The sequence below is a fragment of the Sus scrofa genome, chromosome 15 (assembly GCF_000003025.6).
Source record: "Sus scrofa isolate TJ Tabasco breed Duroc chromosome 15, Sscrofa11.1, whole genome shotgun sequence".
Classification (NCBI taxonomy): domain Eukaryota; kingdom Metazoa; phylum Chordata; class Mammalia; order Artiodactyla; family Suidae; genus Sus; species Sus scrofa.
Genome location: NC_010457.5, coordinates 117,700,855 through 117,717,547, shown reverse-complemented (window position 1 = coordinate 117,717,547; position 16,693 = coordinate 117,700,855). Strand labels below are relative to the sequence as shown.

The following is a 16,693-nucleotide window of genomic DNA, read 5'->3' as shown; positions in this document are numbered from 1 at the left end:
ATTTAAAAAACGACTTTTTACATTTACTTTTATTCCTCTCGTTTCATCAAAAGATAATGTTGCATTTAGAAGGAAAACACACATTCGCTTACAATTCTACACCCATACCCATAGTTTTCCTTTCATCTAGAATAAACTGGGACTAGAGAAAGTTATGGGTTGTAGTGCAATTATCTACCAGTGTGCTTCTAGGACATTGTAAACCCTTTGAATAAGTAGGCATTATTGTGGTTTACATCCCCTAACCATCCTGTAATTACTCCCTACAACATACCTCATCTTTGGACTATGTTTTCTCTCTCCAGTACTCAAAACTCTACACCCATAGCCCAGTACTGAGATTCTGCTGAGGCACACAAAACTCTTTCCAAGTGAGGGTTGTCAGGATCACCACGCTGAATCGATAATATTGCTTACATTTAAGTCCTTGTGGTCATTTATCAAAGAATGCATTTCTCATCTGTTTCCAAACAGCCCATGAGGAAATCTGTACAACCAACGAAGGAGTCATGTATCGCATCGGAGATCAGTGGGACAAACAGCATGATATGGGTCACATGATGAGATGCACATGTGTTGGGAACGGTCGCGGGGAATGGACATGTGTTGCTTACTCACAGCTCCGAGGTAGGCTTGCTTATAAATGAAAGTAGTTGAGAATACAGAGAGGCAGACTTGTATGTGAAAACTTAGGCTTTACAAAAAGCAGAAGAAGAAATATGCAGTGCCACTGTATTAATCGAGTGCTGGATACGTTTTGCATGGTAGGCAGCTGGTTAAGAAAATTGCACAGAGCAATTCTAAGATTCTGAAACATTCCCAGGGTATAAGTACTTAGGCTGAGCCAAAAAGATGACTTCAAAGGCTAGAACACAATCACTTGATCCTTTTAGCTTGTAGTTATGCCGTTGGAGTCTTGTCTAGAAAAGCCTGGGTAATTTCTGTAAAGAAAAGAGACTTTGCTATCCTAAAATCAGATTGTTGCAGATCCAAATTTAAGGAGATAAACACATAGAGACCACTCTCCTGCATTCACTTTAGTTTTTCCCCTTTGGACCCAGGTGTATAACATAAGGAAATTGATCTATTAAAAGTATTTTAGCTTTTCTATTTCTTTGATTTGAAAAATAAGATTTAGAGGAGTTCCTGCTGTGGCACAGTGATTAAGAATCCAACTGCAGTGGATTGGGTTACTGTCGAGGCATGAGTTCAATCCCTGGCCCAGTACAGTGGGTTAAGGGATCCAGCGTTTCTGCAGCTGTGGTGTAGGTTCCATATGCCATGGGTGCAGCTATTGGGAAAAAAAAAAAAAAAAGTAGGATTGAGGTAGAGCTCTGAGTTGATAAATAGTCCTTGTAGCCTGTGTGTTGACATTGGCCTGAACTTTTTCTCCTTCTATGGAACCTAATAGGTGACACAATCCAGGACTAATAATAATTAAATATGATGTTGCAGAGCTGAAAAAGACATTAGAAAGGCATGCAGACCAACTCCTTATTTTACAGATGAAAGAGCTGAGACTCAAAGAGGGAAAGTGATTTTTCTCAGAATCTCAGGGAGTTGGCAACAGAGTTGGCCTATTTTGGTTGTTATTGTTATTGTTACTTTCCAAATACTTTTATGATATTTTATTTCCTAAATCCAAATATCTCCTTGCCCCCTGCCATTCCAGAGATGAGACCATCACATTATGCGCTAGGTGTCCTGTAAACCCATAACTGTCTCCCTCCTATTTATCGTAACAAGCAGCAACCTAAAGGTCATTATCTACCAGACAAGAACTTTTCCAAAAGTAAGACAGGTACTTGGTGAAAATTTGACTTTCCACAGGAAGGTAATTTTTGCCACATTCTTTAGTTGTTTATACGTTGGCCTCCAGTCTTTACAAGTTTATAAGAGAGGGATGGGGGGTTTTTTTGTAAAAATTATCGTATTGCGTAAGCTTTGAAAAAAAATTTATGCCAGTAGAAAAGTTATGTTAGTGAGAGGTGTTGATAATTAAGTGAAAGACTTTGAAAAACATAGCTTCTTTTATTTCATCAGTGAAACAAAAAATTCTCTCTCCCCCCTATGTCCTATACAGATCAGTGCATTGTTGACGATATCACATACAATGTGAATGACACGTTCCACAAACGTCACGAGGAGGGACACATGCTGAACTGCACCTGCTTTGGTCAGGGTCGGGGCCGATGGAAGTGCGATCCCGTTGGTAAGCAGGCTGGTATCTCCAAGCTGGATTTGGATACTGAGAATAGCTGGCCAGTTTCAGATAAGGAGAGCTCTTTGATATTTCTTGATTGCAGCCAGCTCCAGACTTTGATCATGGCTTGCAGAGAGCTTGGCAAAGCCTTTTCTCTAATCATGAACCAATATATAATCTCAATAGTGGTAGTCATCTATTTTTGCTGAATTTGGGAACAAATGGTTTATTTTAATTGAATGGAATTCACGTTTTTGTTTTGAATCATGAAGATAGTTCTTGTTTGAGAGAGAACTTTCCTTTGCTGACTGTGCAATAACCTTGGCAAATGATTATGCCAGTAAATGCCTCCCTCCAAATACTTTATTTTTCTTGGCTGCCCTTTATAATAGATCTAAGCAATCGATGAAGTTTGAGCCTTAAAAGAGCTGTGTTACCTACTTTAGGTAATCCATTAATATTCCTTTACTCAGAGAGACATGTTCTCACTAAGAAAACAGGCTGATCATGAGTTCCCGTCGTGGCACAGTGGAAATGAATCCGACTAGGAACCATGAGGTTGTGGGTTCAATCCCTGGCCTCGCTCAGTGGGTTAAGGATCCGGCATTGCCCTGAGCTGTGGTGTAGGTCGAAGACGACGTAGCTCGGATCTGACGTTGCTGGGGCTGTGGTGTAGGCCTGTGGCTACAGCTCCAATTAGACCCCTAGCCTGGGAACCTCCATAAGCCACGGGTGCGGCCCTAAAAAGACAAAAAAAAAAAAAAAAAGAAAAAGAAAACCAGCTGATCAGATGAGTGTGACCTGAAATTACCAAAGCTGAGAGAGAAGCCTGGGGGGTTTTCTTTCTTTCTTAGAAGCTACTCAGCAAGTATTCATTATTTGAAACCTAGCTCATTCATTTATATGTAAAATTAAGTCCTCCACATTTTAAAGATGTGTATAAAGTGATATTTTATCCTTGCTATTCAAATGGTAAATCAGTTGCATTAAAAAGGGTAAAATAGAATACCTAATTTAATTTCCTATAATTAATAATGTCAATATATACTGCAATCTAAACTTAACATTTTCCTTTAGAAATGTTTTCCTTTGAGAAAGTCAAATATTCCTCCCAAGGGGTACTTTAAAACATTTCATTGGGAAGAATAGACACTGTTTAGTAAGGTAAAAAGATATGAACAAAATATTTTTTAACTACACTTTTTTTAATATTTTAATTTTTTATTATAGTTGATTTACAGTTAACTGCATATATTTGTAAGAACAGTTGCAAGTTTTTATTAAAAATAAGAATATGTGCTCCAGCACACTAGAATTAAATGTGTAGCTTTAAGTCTTCAAGGCTGCTTATCTTTTACTTGTATATATTTTAGACCAATGCCAGGATTCGGAAACCCGCACCTTTTATCAAATTGGAGACTCATGGGAGAAGTATGTGCATGGGGTCAGGTACCAGTGCTACTGCTATGGCCGAGGCATTGGAGAGTGGCACTGCCAACCCTTACAGACCTATCCAGGTAAGTAGTAGCTCTATTATTGCAAATCGAAAAGTGTTGACTGAGTTATAAAAACAGGGCAGGGAGTTCATGTTGTGGTACAGCAGAAACAAATGACTAGTATCCATGAGGATGCAGGTTCGATCCCTGGCCTTGCTCAGTGGGTTGGGGATCTGGCAGAGCCAGGAGCTGCAGATCCCGAGTTGCTCTGACTGTAGTGTAGGCCGGCAGCTGTAGCTCCAATTCGACCCTTAGCCTGGGACCTTCCATATGCCGTGTGGCGGCCATAAAAAAACAATAATAATCATCATAATAAAAACAGGGCAGCATCAGTGTTTATTAATGCTCTGTGTGTGCATTGGTATCTCCTCCCTTTCCTATCCTTTTCTCATATCACTGAGAAATTACATGAAATACAGCATAAGGTAGGTGTTCGCTCAACATTTCATGCAGGCCCTCTTTGTGCTAAAATGGCCATATGTTTGATCAATAGGAGTCGGGAACAAAGTACCCTGGGTCAAGAGTTGAGTAACTTGGTCAATTCTCTGCCCACACAGTTCAAATACTCGAGAATGTTTATTGCCGGGTTTTTTTTAGGTCACGGAACATAATGTCTAGCTGGAGGTACTATTCATTTTAGAAAAAAAGTTTTTGCATTTAAGTTTGGCTGGTTAGTTACAATAAGATGGGTAGAATTATGAAACTCTAACTTTTAGGCATTAGTTATCTGAGCAATTACTGAGGTCAAAGCCTCCTGGACCTCTGAATCTGCTATGACGGAAATCAAGATTAAGTCCCTCCTTCCCTAAGTGATAAGAGATTCACTATCAAAGGGAACAAGATATGGACCAACAGGGCCCACAGCAGTGTTTATCAAGACATGAGTTCCAGTTCTGTACATGCTGCTACAGAGATTCAGGTCAAGCTTCACTAATTATTTCCTTCTCTGAAAATGGGAGATGGTAGTTGATTACCTTTAAAGTTCCTTCCAGCAGTAACAAACTAACAATCTGGCATCCTAAATACCAACTACCCAGATACCCTTTCTGAACTTTGAAGAGACCCTCCTTTCCCCAGCCCTCAGACACTGCCTGGGCCACAGAAGATGACTCTGCTTTAACAGGTTCATGGTACAGGTTGACCTGGCGCTTAAATTGTATTTCATGGTGGATTTGAGTATAAAAATCACTTAAAATAATTTTTCATTTAATAATTTTAAAAAATCTGATTGCAGAAAGTATATAGTTGAGGTTTTTTTTCTTTAAGGATGCTTCCAAAGGATAGATACCTCTAAAGAAATCCCCTCTAGCGTCTATGTTAATGGCTGTTATTGATGTAGTGTTGGTTTTAAGAGATCTCAATGAATTAGAGAGAACTTCTTTTTCTCTCTCTTTTAAGGTAAGCCTGTTCATGTAGCTGCTTGCTGGCAGCCTTTCGGTAGACATGCCAGAGATGAAATGAAATGCAGATGGGGGGGAGTCCTTCTGTGTTGGAGTTATCTAGGTTGACCTTGTTCCTACTCCTTTAAAAGGGTAACAGTAAAGCCCTTTGAGCAGAGAGGAACTTTAGGGGAGAGGAAATTGGCCTCCATAGGCAGTCTGATACTTATCTGTAAGTTTGGTTTGCTCAATGGCTGCTGCCTAGCTTGTGAGGCTTTAAGAGTAAAAGAGTGACAAAGAACAGAATACCAATAGGTCATCTCTGAGCCTTGCCCTGTTTGTTCCTCCAACAGAGGACCTGATGGAGTTGTTCAAACTAACTGAAGATAAGAGGCATTTGGTTTGTCAATAAACAACTAGGAAAGCATAGATCTCAGCAAACTAAATAAAAAAAAAAAAAAAAAAAGGACTGAGTCACAAACTCATAAATGTTTAACTTCTCCAGGGTCACCATTACTGGAAATTAGTTATTTGGGCCTTATTTCCAACAGGTCTTAAAAATATAGACATTGTATTATATCTTTACTTAACTGTTATTGTTAGTCTCATCATTTTGAATAAGAGGAATAAAGTTTTCACAATGGTGAATCATTGCTCTCAGGTTATTTTAAAAAGTCTTACCAACTAACCAATATGAAAATGATTATTAAGATTTTGAATCTAGGTGCTCCTGTCGTGGCTCAGTGGAAATGAATCTGACTAGAATCCATGAGGACACAGGTTTGATCCCTGGCCTCGATCACTGGGTTAAGGATCCAGCATTGCCATGAGCTGTAGTGTAGGTCACAGATGTGACTCAGATCCCACGTTGCTGTGGCTATGGCACAGGCCAACAGCTGTAGCTCCAATTCAACCCCTATCCTGGGAATTTCCGTATGCTGCAGGTGCAGCCCTAAAAAGACCAAAAAAAAAAAAAAAAAAAAAAAAAAAAAGATTTTGAATCTAAATAATGTAAGTGATATCATTTCAGATTTCTTGTCTTTAAATCACATGTAGCAAAAGCAAAGTGGGATGATAGTTGAGATTTAATTGACCTTACAAATAATGGTCACAGTTTCTTTACTTTCTGGACAAAAATATGCTACATGCGCAACATCCCCACGGCTGTTTAGTGCACTTCTCTTAAAGATGAGCTAGGGCTCAAGACTACAATTGAAAACATAGGATTTCAAGCCAGCACTTGAAGTTTTAGACAGAAGAAAAGCTTCTGTAGTTTCTATTACTGAGTAAATACCGCTAAGTCACCTGTTTCTTTTCCTCTCCTCTCCTTTACTATCCTCGTCCTGTGGCCTCAATAGCAGGATTAAGCTTAACAGAAGGCAGTAAAGGTCATTTGTGCTCTCGTTCTAAAACTTATCTTAATAGACATTTAACTGTCATAATTTTTTAAAAGACTTTAGAGCAGTTGTAGCCTCACAGCAAAACTGAAAGAAGATGTAGAGATTTCAAATGTACCCCCAACCCCCACACACGCGCAGTCGCCCCTAACAGCAACATCCCTACTGGAGTGGGGCATCTGTTACAGTCGATGGACCTGTATTCACACTTTCTCCCTCAAAGTCCATGGTTTACATTAGGGATGACTCTTGATGTTGTACATTCTGTGGCATCATAAACTTTTCCCCCTAAAAATCATGGTCGCCAAAGTAAATAAAACACGTCAGGTATTTCTTTACATCAGGAATCGATGATAGGATCTCCTTAAAGGATCAATATTAAAACAACATTATGCCAATTATTGTGGATAATTTAAGGATGTGATATTCCATATACTGATGTATATGGATGTACTTTAAATAATCGCATCTCTAAAATTTTGCCTCTAAAATAAATAAATAAATAAAAGGAATTCTTGTCATGGCACAGCAGAAGTGAATCCGACTAGGAACGATGAGGCTGCACGTTCAGTCCCTAGTCTTGCTCAGTGGGTTGAGGATCTGGCGTTGCCATGGGCTGTGGTGTAGGTCGCAGACACGACTCAGATCCCGTGATGCTTTGGAACATATGCTGCGGGTGTGGCCCTAAAAAGCAAAAAAAAAAAAGTAAAAAATAAAAAATAAAATTTTGCCTCAATGGTTGTTTTTAAAAAACTTATTTATACTTGTAAAAATCTTCCTAAACAGAAGGGGTGATCCAAAGAGGGACCTGGAATTGACTTCTGCCAATTGATAAAAACAAACATCCTTCCATGTTCTATGAATTATATACCACTTTAGAATTTGCAAATGAGAATTTTATATGTGAATTTTGGGTTTCTTATAGCCTACAAATATGTGCATTAAATGAAATTGAAATTCAAAGAATATTTGTTAGTCTCCAGCCAAGTTTGAATTATTCTCAGTATAGAAATGAGTAGTATATTATTCCAGAACTTTTGTGTCTAACGGATATGCAAGTCGTGTATTTGTTCCGCTAGAGAAAACTTTGTGCCACAGAGAATTTAACATAAGATAATAATTAAGTTTGAAATCAATATTTTTTTCCTAAGACCTTACAGGAAATTTAAAGCTGTTAATAATCTGGTGAAGTGCCTTATGAAACATGCAAAATTTTGCTCTGTTTGATAGAGTGACAATTAGAAATCCATGGAAAGGACCATGACAAAGAACTTTATTTATATTCCTAATAAGTTGAACTTTAATTAACATCATCAAAAAGTCAGTGTTTAGGAAAAAGATAGTGTTTGGTTCTGCATATATAAATTTTCCATCCCTTTCATTATAATCCTAAATGGAGTCTACACTATTAAGAAATTGATTCCACCTCTCTTATTTTGCTTTTTTTCTTAAACAAAAAACCAAAACCATACTTTAAATTTTTTAAGTTACAGTTACACACATTCAGAAGTGGAAATATTGAATTTAGTATATACTTCAAAATGTCACTTCACCGATAAGCGCTTTTGAAAAAATCGTTTGACCTCTTAATAATTTGACTAGTCTTTGGAATGACTTCAGAGTAAACGTCTTAAATAAAAATAAAACTAAACCTTTTTTCCAAACTGATAGGAGGCTTAGACTGATAAGACAAGAAATGAAACTGGAGTCTTCAACTCTTACCTTTGTCTGTTTGTCTAAGGTTCTACACCACTTAGAAATGTGTTTGTTTTACATGTTGTCATATGGCCTTTGGAATGTTTTTTCCTTCTTGATGGTAGATTTGTTCTTGATGAAATCTCCACAAACTAGAATTTCCTTCAGAGAAGTTTAATATCATAAGTAAATGAAGTTTGTATTCTGTGTCACCTTACTTTTGTTAGACTAATTCCAGAATGCTTACTTGGAAAATGGAGAAGAAAGCAAACTAAGTGGCATGTTTTTAAAAGTGTATTTTGTTTGCTTATAGACAGGTTCTATTTGCATTTCTCATGTGAAGGACAATAATTTATCATGGAAAAAAGATTTGATGCATTGATTTCTGATGCCACTATGTGAAAGATCATCCCTAGATAATTTTTATTGGGTTCCCATTTACTGATAAGCAAAACTATCTTGAATGATGGCAATCCATATGCACCAAATTTTAAATTCCAGTGAGAGGCTACTCAAGGTCACCACATCTCACATTTTCCTTTTCAGGCACAACTGGTCCTGTCCAAGTGATCATCACTGAGACCCCCAGTCAGCCCAACTCGCACCCCATCCAATGGAATGCACCAGAACCATCTCACATTTCCAAGTACATTCTCAGATGGAAACCTGTGAGTATCCTATCTAGAAACCTTGGATACTGCACCTCCGGAAAGGAATAGATTCTGAAAAAATTTTTTCATCTTTCGAGCCAATAGATCTGATGAACTATTCACATGGAATTGTATTTGTTTAGTAACTAAACAGGAGTTCCCTTCATGGCACAGCAGAAACGAATCCAACTAGAGGTTGGGGGTTCAATCCCTGGCCTTGCTCAGTGGGTTGAGGATCTGGTGTTGCCGTGACCTGTGGTGTAGGTCACAGACTCGGCTCGGATCTGGAGTTGCTGTGGCTCTGGCATAGGCCAGCAGCAACAGCTCTGATTAGACCCCTCACATGGGAACCTCCATTTGCTGCTGATGCGGCCCTAAAAAAAAAAAAAGATCAAAAGACCAAAAAAAAAAAAAAACCACTAAACACACTAAACAAAATGTGGTCAATCTAAATGACATTTAGATTTAGGTTTTTTTTGGTATTTAGAAGAATTTAACTCTTCATGTTAGGAGAACCTTCTTTTTGAGGAGTTAGAAATGATTTTGCTTAAAATTACTCTTCCTTAGGCTGGGAAGAGAATCTAACGTTTTTGTATGTTTTGCAACTCTATCAAAGGGAAAAAAAATATTGGCATGATTTCCATGATTTGAAAAACAAATTAGCTAAATTAATATTTCTTTTTTGGTTCACTTTCTAAGTGATAGTTTCTTAAAACCTTACTTCTGCTCCTTTGAAGTCATTTGGGTAGAAGGAAGAGCGATGATGATGAGAGGGAGGTATAGCTGAAGGATAGCTGGTGTATTTAATGAATGACCTTGCGATTTCCTGATAATCATCTAGCAATGTCTCTAAAATGCATGACTCATAGTTTGACAAACGCTATTTTAAACACAGGGGAAAACACTCGTTTTTAATCACAGCTATTGGTTTCTAGGAATTTAAAGCAAAACAAACACTTGACCAACTCATACAGTTGTATTAAATTCTTTTGGAGAAATTCGAGCTGTTGAAATCACTCTTTTTCTTCTTTTACCCTCTTTTGTAATGTCTGCAGAGTATGGAGTAGCTCTTTGCAGAGCTTTGTATCTAATGATGTTAGTCTTATCACCAATTTTATTTAATCTTAACTCTGCATTATTATGTAAGAATACTGTAATAGGGGACAATTACAAATTGGTATAAAATGTGCATTAAATTGGAATCTTCAAAGAGTGGGGGCTATTAATTTCTTTGAAATTGTTAACAATTTCAGGTTTTTCCTTAATGTTTGTTACCTGAGAGTTTATTCTTGGGTATTTTCTTCTGATAGGTAACCAAAAAAAGTTTGCATTGCATGAAAGGCTTATTACTTAGTCTAAGCTAATTATAATGACTAATTTCATTAAATTTAAAGAGTACTAGTATCACTTTCATTTATGCCAGAAATATAAATGGACACGAGTATTTGAATTATTCAAGAACTGGTAGATTGGATAATTTTTAAAAATCCCTGGACTTTGAAATGTATTTTGATTTATATGAGTTTAGAATATTTTCACTTAAAAGGATCTCAACTTGTTTGAAGTAAGGATATTTCTTTTCTGCACACTTTATTGCAATGAGTGTTATGATTCATGATATAATAATGAAGTTGGACAGGATGTGAAAATATAAACTGGAAACAAAGATTAAATAAACTGAAATCACATTTTTCTGCAGTCTTGCCCAAAGTTGGCTAACCACTTTTGAAGGGGTAGTTCATATCCAAGAATGAGTCATAAAACCAGAGCAATTAAACCTTGTATGTATGGTATGTAGGAACTGGGTCACAAAGGAATATTATGCCTTTGACTATCCTGCAAGAAACTTGAATTGTGTCCCACCGAGTGAAAGATAGAATATATAGCCTTTTCTCACTTCAGAGAAATGAAGAAATTGGGAAAGGCAAAACTTGGGTTCATCATATTATGTTGCTGTTATTAAATAATCAATATGGTTAAAAAGGAAGAGGCCTAGGGCCTCCCACTGTGTAACCTTGGGCATGTCACATAACTGTGTTTCTCCGCCTATAAAATCAGGGCCACAAACTTGGAGGAGGGGGGAATGATGATTAAGGGAGAATGCAAGTAAGACAGCATAGAACATGGCACATAGTAAGCTATCAATAAATATTAGTTTTAATAATCATTATTATTAGTATCAACAGATTTTGTTACAGGTGCATATTCTAGATTCCAATTTTCCTCTAAAATGGAGCTGCATAGACCTATCATCTCTGAATGTTCATCTTTATAAACACTTGTGTGGTTTTTTTTTTTTTAACTTAAATTTTTTAGAAAAATTCTCCAAACCGTTGGAAGGAAGCCACCATTCCAGGCCACTTGAACTCATACACCATCAAGGGCTTGCGGCCAGGTGTGGTATACGAGGGCCAGCTCATCAGCGTCCAGCACTACGGCCACAGAGAGGTGACTCGCTTCGACTTCACCACCACCAGCACAAGCTCAGCAGTGACCAGTACGTACCTGTACCTACCCCGGCTGCCCTCACATCGATGCCTGTGCTTCTTAGGGCTGGGCTCCCCTTGGGAAGAGCATTCCTTCTCGATTTTACATTCTTCCGTGGATGGCACCCACACTTTTAAAAAGGTGATATCCTTCAGATGACAGCAGTAAATTTTCTCAGTGGCTGAAAGGCTCTCTCCCCGCTTTCTGTGACTCTCTAGGCAACACCGTGGTGGGAGAGACAACACCCTTTTCTCCTGTTGTGGCCACTTCCGAATCAGTGACGGAAATCACAGCCAGCAGCTTTGTGGTCTCCTGGGTCTCGGCATCGGACACTGTGTCAGGATTCCGGGTGGAGTATGAGCTGAGCGAGGAGGGCGATGAACCACAGTACCTGGGTGAGCCCGCTGGGTCGACGACCAGCTGCGGGAACCCGGCTGGGGGTGGCGGTGGGGGCATCCACGCAGGTGGCCTGGGAAGCTGGGACCTCGTTGACAGCTCAGACTGCACAAATGACCCTCCAGGGTGAGGACAGAAAACAAGTGACTCTTTTTAGAACCAAGCTGGGTTTTTTCCTGAGCCACGCTCCCTTTTCCAGTCCCTGATGGCAGCTGCCTGGGGCACTTGCCTGGGCTCAGGTCCGCACGACCAAAGTGTTTTCTTCCTGGATGGAATTGCCAGCCTGAGGCCTGCAGTGGAAAAATGTTAGCTTTGGGGGAGGCTTCGTACCCCGCTTCATGCTTTTAAAATTCTCAGGTTTAGAGGCCTTTGAAAAACCTCATGGTGGAATAATAGACATATTGAAAAGTGCACAGATCATAAATAGATAGCTCGGTGAATTTTTATAAAGTGAACATGGCCATGCGACCAGGCCCCAGATCAAGAAAAAAAATCCCTTCGATTTCTCTCCCCATCGCCTCCCACCCATAACTATTACCGTGACTTCTAAGACTGTTTACAAATTTGGAGTGGATTACAATTATACATCCTTAGAGAAAAAAAAAAATTGGAAAGGGAGGAAAAATAAAAATTACGTCATGGTGCATTGATAACTATTGACTCTCCATTAGTACATTTCCTTCCAGTCTTTACCCCCCACCGCCCACTTCCACCCTGGCCATGAATATGTGATTTAAAAAATATCCTTCTCAGAGGCTGTGGAGTCATTGGAGGGATTGGTATGCTCTGACAGTAACCTTTCCCTTTTATTTCAAAGATCTTCCCAGCACAGCCACTTCTGTGAACATCCCTGACCTGCTTCCTGGCCGAAAATACATTGTGAATGTCTATCAGATATCCGAAGAAGGAGAGCAGAGTTTGATTCTGTCCACTTCGCAGACAACAGGTACACGTGTCCTATGTGGAGTGAAAAGAATCTTTTATTCTGTAAAACGTACCTATAGCACTGTTTCCTGACTGTCTCATTTCTTCCTTTTCTGTCTCATTAGCCCCTGATGCTCCTCCTGACCCTACTGTGGACCAAGTTGATGACACCTCGATTGTCGTTCGCTGGAGCAGACCCCAGGCACCTATCACAGGTCGGCATAGCTGCCTTTTCCTCCTTCTTGGCTCCCTTGTTTGCCATAAGAGGTGAGAGTGCAGATTCTGATCCGCGGGCAGGCGTATCACTTAATTTCCCATGTAATCACGGGACCAGGACAGAGATGTACGTGTGTGTCTGTGTATGTGCTATTAAGTCTTACAGTCCTACTTTCTTATGAATTCTTTCCCTTTGAATCTATGTTACCATCTTCCTTCACATAAAACACACACACACACACACACACACACACATGCAATCACATACATAAATCTCTAAAGCCAGCTCATTGACTTAATTAAACTAGGCATTCCCATGGTGGAAGAGGGGTAATTTTTCTGGAAACCTCACTCTCAGACTTTAAAGAGTCAGCCAAGTTGCCTTCTTTGCTCATTAGGTGACTCAGACATTCTCTGAAGTTCTTAAAAGACACAGACATGCTAGGCAACTCTCTACTCAGAGTGGTTCATTAATTGCTTCCATCTTTCAGAACTCAAAGAAAAGAAATCGGTTTAACATGAATATTTTCACCTCCTGGCTTCTCTAATAGACATTTATTAAGGATCTTGGGTCTTCAAGGATGACATTTATTATTAAAAAGTTTTGCATGACTGTCTTTATTTTATCTTTGGACTGAATAGTCCTTATTAGAAGTAGCACTATTGAAAGAGTCAAAAAGAATCACTCATTCTTAACTGATCCTGCAAGATGCTATAGGCTATTAGAAAGGGGGGATTTATGCCTTTTGAAACCTCTGTTTCATCAAATGGTGTATCTTACTTTTTTCTCCTGAATCTGCAGGCTATAGAATCGTCTATTCCCCGTCTGTAGAAGGTAGTAGCACAGAACTCAACCTTCCTGAAACTGCCAACTCTGTCACTCTCAGTGACTTGCAACCTGGTGTTCAGTATAACATCACAATCTATGCTGTGGAAGAAAATCAAGAAAGTACCCCTGTCTTCATCCAGCAAGAAACCACTGGCGTCCCACGTCCAGGTAACTTGAAGACACTTCCTGTGGTGTCTTGTCTCTTAAGCCTTAATGAAGTAACATGTTTAACCTCCCTTTTGCTGGAAGAACAAAACTAACCTTGGCTTTTGTTCATGCTCTGAGCCTGCTGGGATGACCAGGTGTGTAAGACAAACGAATAATTGTCTCCGGGGAGGGTTGTTTTGCCTCTGTCACCCATTCCTCTGTGCCCATTGCCTTATGGATTATCCATCCTTAAACTTATGAGATGTAGCTGAAATGTCTTCAGTGTAAAGTAACTTATCAAAGCTGGCCATTGTCCTTCCTGATTGAAAACCAACAGCTTAAAGTCTTCATATTTTTCTCCCAGAAACAAGGGTCAGTTCATCTGTGGCTCTTAAGTATTTTTAAATGATCCAGTAAAATAAAAATCACTACATTCTTTTCTGTTGACACAATAAGAATTTATTTGAGCAATTCCCTGGTGGCCTTGCAGTTAAGGACCTAGTGTCACTGTAGTGGCTTCAGTCACTGCTGTGGCAGTGGTTCGATCCCTGGCCCAGGAACTTTTTTGTTTTTTGTGTTTTGGGTTTTTTTGGTATGTTTATTGTAAACCCCTCAATAGAATATTTCATATGTTTACTTACATATTTTACATAAAAGTCTTAAATATTATACATAAGCAGTTTGAAGCATGAAAATAACCTCCCCCCCAAAAAAAGCATATTCTCCAATTAAGAGAGAAAACTTAGCATTGCTCTGGAATGAGAGAGGCTTTAAGCATTACCTTACATACATCTGCGAAACTGGCTTTTCAAAAATAATTCTTGGCAGGTGTAGTGAATGACCTGCTGGCTCTTGTCTGTTAGATAAAGTGCCCCCTCCCAAGGACCTGCAGTTTGTGGAAGTGACGGACGTGAAGGTCACCATCATGTGGACACCCCCCGAGAGCCCGGTGACCGGTTACCGCGTGGACGTGATCCCCGTCAACCTGCCTGGCGAGCATGGGCAGAGGCTGCCCATCAGCAGGAACACCTTTGCAGAAGTCACCGGGCTGTCCCCTGGAGTCACCTACCACTTCAAAGTCTTCGCCGTGAACCAGGGGAGGGAGAGCAAGCCTCTGACAGCACAACAGACAACCAGTAGGTCCTGCGCCAGACTTTACCCCCAATGCTCCACCCTCGCTTCCAGCCGGCGAGGAGCGGGCAGCAGGCCACTCACTCCTAGGCTCACAGTTAGAAATGTACTCAGGGGCCAGGGATGTATAGCAGACATACAGCCCATCAAACTCGAAAACCAAACTTAGGAAAGCTCCATGGAGGCTAAATGGTAACCCATTTCCCAAACACACGTACCAGGGGAATGGCACTGAGAGAAGAGAACTTAGCCTCATTTTCCTGGCTAATGGAGACATGGATTGAAAATTTGAGTACATTTTTGTGTAGCTATGTCTAGATCAAACTTCAAATGTAGTCTCTCAATCCTTTTATAGTAGAATTACTTACAAATAGTAATTGCTGAAATAGTTGGTGTGTATTAGGCACCAGGTCACCAGCACAGTTCTTTGCAGGCCTTACCCTCGTATTTAATCTTCGTTTCTAGTTAATGAAGAAGGTCTTATTATTACCAGTGTGGGAAACCTGAAGAAACTGAAGCTTGTAAAAAAGTCTGCAACCTGTAAGGTGCCAGATTTGGGAAATGATGGAGCTGGATGCACATAGACTCATGTCTTTTTGACTCCAAAGCCCGTGCTTTTAATGATTTTTACTTGATTACCTCTTAAACATTTTCTCCTTTTGAAAAGTGTTTTAAATTATTGTAGGGAAATTGCCAGTTATCACACTCAAAAAGAAAATTCACGATTTATGTGGTTCTTTCTGATAGTTTCAGACTCAACAGGCTTGCCATGAATCTGAGGTTTTGAGTGTACATTATAAGTATTGTCTAATCTGAATCATGTGAAAATAACTTTCCTTTCTCCAGTGAGGGACTAGTCATTCAATAAATGCAGAGAATATCGGTCTTGTTCTCGGCAAGACCTGCCCTCATTTTAGTGGGCGTATTTCTTCCTGCCCTCATTTTAGTGGGCGTATTTCTCTTTTCTTAACCTGTTTGGCTCAGAGCAGAGCAATTTGTGGCTTCACTAGTGTTTTGGGGGCTTGTTTTTAAATGCCGTCTCTGTAATGTTAGTGTGGTGATAGGGAAGTCATGCTCGAAAATTAGAGTTGCCACAGATCAAAGTCAAGCAAAAACAGTGAGCAATTTCTCACGACTGACACAGAGTTTTGCAAAGTTCTCTATAGCACTCAATCTCTTCATGGCTCAATATTTCCAAGATTTTGTTCTTTACTTCATTTCAACTTTGAGAAGAAAGAACTTGGAAACTTCAGTCAAGCTTTAGGATCTCAGCATAAGAATTCTAAGTGCAAATATTTCTTGACGTGTTTCATCTTTTTTTTTTTTTCTCTAGAATTGGATGCTCCCACCAACCTCCAGTTTATCAACGAAACGGACTCAACCGTCATGGTGACCTGGACGCCACCTCGCGCCAGGATAGCCGGGTACCGATTGACTGTGGGCCTGACCCGGGGAGGCCAGCCCAAGCAGTACAACGTGGGGCCCTCAGCCTCGCAGTACCTACTAAGGAATCTGCAGCCTGGCTCTGAGTATGCTGTGACCCTCGTGGCCGTAAAAGGCAACCAGCAGAGCCCCAGAGCCACTGGCGTCTTCACCACTCGTAAGTCAAGATCTAAATGGCTTTTTGTAGCGAAGTCATAGGTTCTTACCTATATTTGCATTCTCTGCCCGAGATCCTTATATCCTCTCAGACCAGCACTTTGAGGAATGTGGTTTAAATAACACCCAGTGATGTGAAACTTG

General features: G+C 39.8%; 1 protein-coding gene across 1 annotated transcript in view; it reads left to right on the top strand.

Moving 5' to 3' along the window:
- FN1 (fibronectin 1) overlaps positions 1–16,693 on the top strand; it is a 78,988-nt gene that overhangs the window by 19,598 nt on the left and 42,697 nt on the right. The window contains 11 exon segments of the mRNA XM_003133642.5: positions 475–627; positions 2,084–2,212; positions 3,577–3,720; positions 8,717–8,838; positions 11,137–11,317; positions 11,526–11,702; positions 12,521–12,649; positions 12,753–12,842; positions 13,646–13,840; positions 14,683–14,955; positions 16,284–16,550. Of these exon segments, the coding sequence (XP_003133690.2) occupies positions 475–627; positions 2,084–2,212; positions 3,577–3,720; positions 8,717–8,838; positions 11,137–11,317; positions 11,526–11,702; positions 12,521–12,649; positions 12,753–12,842; positions 13,646–13,840; positions 14,683–14,955; positions 16,284–16,550 (1,860 nt within the window).